Source organism: Mus caroli, chromosome 3 (genome assembly GCF_900094665.2).
Source record: "Mus caroli chromosome 3, CAROLI_EIJ_v1.1, whole genome shotgun sequence".
Taxonomy (NCBI): Eukaryota; Metazoa; Chordata; class Mammalia; order Rodentia; family Muridae; genus Mus; species Mus caroli.
The window spans coordinates 6,199,096-6,203,860 of NC_034572.1; the positions used below are offsets into that span (position 1 = coordinate 6,199,096).

Genomic DNA, 4,765 nt, shown 5'->3' on the forward strand with positions numbered 1-4,765 from the left:
TGTTTTTTCTTTTTCTTTTCCTTCTTTCTCCACCTTTTGCTTGGATCTTCCTACCCTTACCCCTACCCTACCTACCTTGGTTAACCTAACAAGCCCAGAGGTTTGTCTTCTGGGTGGCTGTAGATCTTGTTGTTTTAACAGAAACTTCTTGTCTTACTAACTCTGCAAACCACTCCTGTAGTGATTTGAATATAAAATGCCCCCTATAGAGTCACGTGTTTGAACACTTGGTTTCCTGAGTGACGCAACCTGGGAACATTAGGGAAGTGTTACAAGGGGAGTCTTTCTGGAGAAAGCATATCACTACAGCAGATTTTGAGATTTCATAGTAATCTAGCTCCACTTCCTGCCCTGGCCCTGAGCCTTCCTGTGTGGGGATTAAATGGGATCTCTCTGGTTCCTGACTACCAGGCCGGCTCCACACTTCTGCTACCATGACTTTCCCATCATTTCAGAGAACAGTGCTTCCCCTCTGGAACTGTGAGCTAAGATAAGCCCTTCCACTACAAGTGGCTTTCTGTCAGAGTATTCTACATACAGCAGGGAAGTCATGCAGAGCATAGCCTTGATTACCAAACAGCTGGAAAACAATGTTTCAATTAGTGCTTTTATTGAGCAAAACTTATGCTGGTGATGTCTTAAATCACTGTCCCTGGGGCTGGCTTTCTTGAGCGGCAAGTTCTTTGTGGTGGCCAAGTTCTTGCTGGTGTCTACCCTTCTGCTACACCCTTTCGTAGATCCTAGTGCTGACAACATTGTTCATGGTGCACTCCTAAAGGTAGAAAGATTTGTTAGGCATGACTGATGATAGGTCAAACCTGCCCTTTTGTCTTTCTGCAGAAGAAGCCTCAATTCAGGCCACAGAGACAAATGAGTAGCTTGGTGGGTAGTCATTCAAAAAAATTAGGTAAAACTGTAAACTCAGGGAACACTCACCACTACCATTTTTCCATCCACAATTTTTCTTTTAATTGTTGTCTGTTTGCCAAGCCATTTTTGGACCTGGATCATTGACCCACCTTCAAAGGTTATAAGGCTCTATAAATGCAGAGACAGTGGTTAGAAGGAGTGATTCAATATTTGTCCTATTACCACACTAAACGTCTACCTTTTAACTTCAAGTCTGAAATTCTGTTTTTCACACTGCTCAACTCAACTCCTGTTATGTTTTAATGCAGTCAATCTAGAAGTCCCAGACAATAAGTAGATTCATGTTCTCATAGACAAGAATTCATAAGTTATCTAATCTTAATAATTGTTCTAGTCTGTATGATCTTCCATACAATAACAAAGTCAGTTGGGGGAAGGTGAGAAAGGAATGCCATTTGCTAGGTTTGCATCTGTAACCCTGGTACTCGAAGGACAGAAGCAGGAGAATCCTAAGTTGTAGGCCAGCCTAGGCTACATAGCAAGGCCTTGTCTCAAACAGCAGCAACAAAAGACTAGTAAAACATTTTAGCTCCATAAGCTGAGTAATTAGCAAAAGATTGACTTTATGTATGCACAGATTTTAAACAAGCCCAATCAGACTTAGTAATGAATTAACTGAATTAAATTGAACCAGTAAAATACGTTGAATGAACTATAGCTAGCCACCTATTTCTCTCATTGGTTGAACACAAAAAGAGTTAGCTCCAACTAACCTTCACTTTTCGGTTGTCTGCAGTGGTCTCTTCAAATTCTTCCCCCAACTTGAAAGAGATCTCCGTGTTCCTGCATGCACTTCCTGCTTGGATGTCCATCCTTTCCCCATTGAAACTAATACTAACGCTTGGCTTTATTAGACATGCAACTTTCCGGGGCTCACATTCCACTCCTGGGGGACAGAGAAAAAATGTACCTGATTCACACATTTAGGAGGATATGTCAAGCACCATTTGGAACACCAGCTCTTAAGGAATGCTTCCTCTCCCACTGAAATCTTGACTAACATACAGCCTTGTTTATTTGCAGATAGGTTCTTATTACATAGCCCAGGCTGGCCTTGAGGTCAGGTCCTCCTGACTCTGCTCTGACTTGCAGACATGAGCTACCATGTCAAGGCACAGTGTCTTCTTAGATGTTTTCTGTAATCTCTAGAAAAGCCATGGTGAAACTAGTAATTTTGATATATTGAAAAGCTAAATTCACTTTCTCAAACTTTTGTGCTTAATGTGAAGTGTGGATTTGCAGGACAGCTTTCAAAGGAGCAAATGCTTGCTTTTAGCCTTGTGGAAACTTGCAAAGACATTACAGGGAGCCCTCGGCTCAAAGGTGTTCAGGCTGGGGACTTTCCACTGTCAGTGTGACCATTCACAGTAGGTAGACAGACACTGACTCTCCTCTCTGAATACATAGTGAAGTCTACTGCCCGTTCCATCTGTGGATGCAGCACACTTCCCTATAAGAAAACAGATCTGTGGATTTCAAGGAAGAGTGAGGTCAGAATCTGGCCTCCAACCCTGACACTTGACAATTTTGCTCCCTTTGAGCTTCCTCCATAGTAAAGTATAGATGACTTGAGCCCTCCTCACCCTTGTTTTGGAAGACGACACCAAAGGCTTAGAAGGGCCCCAGGGCAGAGTAAGATTTCAGTCGCTTTTCCTCCTTGCTCCAGACATAGCTCAGCTTCTAGTCAATACAGTGCCATTCTGGCCATAAGCCCAAGCTCCATTCTCTCTCTCTCCTCTCTCTCTCTCTCTCTCTCTCTCTCGATATACATATGTGTGTGGGTAAATAGACATAGAAATATAAATGCATAGGCAGATGAAGACATATAGTGTATAACATATATAATATATTATATTAGATATGTAATGTACTATATATTTTTCGTACAGGTCCATCTATGTAGCTAGGCTAAACTTGAGCCTGGTAAGACTGTAGGAGAGACTGTCGGTGTACACTGCCACATACACTTCCAATGTTTCTTATTTGCCATCAAAGTTTTATTCAAAACATTTGTCTATAATCCATGAAGAGATATGAAAATGTCTTAAGTGTTGTCTTTGGGAGAAAAGCAAGTATTATATTTATGATCATGTTAACTTCTTACTGGGGGTAAAACATTGCTGCTTCACTGCTTAGAATGCGTAAATAGATTGATAATTGTAAGCAATCACTGGTCATTCTAGGAAAATGTAAAAAGGGAAGAAATCTGCATTTCATATGGTTTATTATTATCAAAGAAGTTGTTAATAATTAGGAAAAATGAACTGGATGTTTTTCCAGAATTCATAGAGAGGTGTAGCTGTTAGACACTACTTGTTATAACTCATGGTTGACTACAAAGCTAGAAGTAGACATGAAGGACCCCATTCTTTTGACTACACCAAAGGCTTAGCCAATGGTGAGACCGTTGGTCAGCAAAGAAAAAACATTCTATTTCTCCTCTCAAACAAAACAAAACAAAACAAAAAAACCTTCAAAACCATGTATTAAATAGTTGTCATACATGAGTGAACATTCTAGAAAATTCTAGACTCTAAATTGATGACTCTCAATTTGTGGGTTGCAATTCCTTCAGAGGTCAAATATCAGATACCCTGCATATCAGGATACGCACATTATGATTCATGACAAATTATAGTTATGATGTAGCCTTGATTATGTTTGGTGGCCATGACAACATGAACTATATTAAAGGGTCCCAGCATTAGGAAGGTTGAGAACAGCTGTTGAAAATGTTATTTGTTGCCACTGTGCTTTTAAATTTATAATTAAAGTAAATCCCCAAACAAATTCAATTGATATATTAATTATAAGGATTCATTTACACAAATTTTGAGTTGAACAAAAGCTGCTCAGTGAAATGATCTAAGGGGCAATTGGAGCTGAAGCTCAGCCTGACGACCTTCCACCGGGGCCTGGGCAAGCGCACGTGGACTATAAACTAACGGTGAGCCTAGCTCAAAATTTTTCATGTTAATTATTAGTTATAATTTAAAACATATTAATAGTAAGAAGACTTATAAACTTTGTCTCAGATGAGTATAACCCAAGGTAACAAAGTGAACATCATTTAAAAATTCTTCCTGAGGTACAAAGCCAGCCACAACACAAAACCGCTTGCCACCAATTCCCGACTCCAGTAATGGTGTCTCTCACCCAGTTCTCTCACGTAATTCTCAAAGTTTTCGCTGGAGATCAGTTTCCAGGTGCCTAAGAAGGGCTCAATCATCGTGCACAGCTTTCTGGGCAGACCAGGCACTCACAACCGAAAACCATGAAGTGTGGGCATCACTGTGCGGCCAGCCCCTTCTTTTAAAGAACATCTTTGTCACGTGGCATTCCTGAAGCAACCAATGGGCTGCCAGGAATCTGAGATTCCAGGCACCGGCGGTTGACTCATTTTATATACCACCAACAGAAACTAACCTGCAAAGCTTAATTCAGGGAGCCTCTCTAAGCTTCTAGCAACGGGATTTATACAGGAGTCACCTGATAAATCTTATTTGCCGAATGAAGGCAACTGCCCAATGGAGCCCAGACTTGGAACACTAAATGCTGACTAACCCTAAGGGGATATCTGACAAATGTCTAACGAACACCATAATCAGAGGCTTTCCCACCTCAAATAGGGACATCCTTGCTTGGTCTGACTCAGCTGTTTCATTTTCTGTTTGTGCAAATCATGGTGTGAAAACTTCCCCTTCATTAGAAAATTATTGTCCCTTCCCTTGCTTCCAGGGTTGATGTACTCATATTGCTAATGTAATTTAAAATGTCTACAGTTGCTTGCAGTGAGGCTTAGGGTGTTATTAACAGTATCATTTTTGTCAATCAA

General features: G+C 40.6%; 1 protein-coding gene across 1 annotated transcript; it reads right to left on the bottom strand.

Moving 5' to 3' along the window:
- Positions 1-593: 593 nt before the first annotated feature.
- LOC110290886 (fatty acid-binding protein 9) lies at positions 594-4,278 on the bottom strand. The gene is made up of 4 exons (XM_021157747.1): positions 4,087-4,278; positions 1,644-1,816; positions 937-1,038; positions 594-772 (listed from the first exon to the last, which is right to left on the bottom strand). The coding sequence occupies exons 1-4, from the start codon at positions 4,157-4,159 to the stop codon at positions 722-724; spliced, it is 399 nt and encodes a 132-aa protein (XP_021013406.1). The 5' UTR covers positions 4,160-4,278; the 3' UTR covers positions 594-721.
- Between the last annotated feature and the right edge of the window lie 487 nt (positions 4,279-4,765).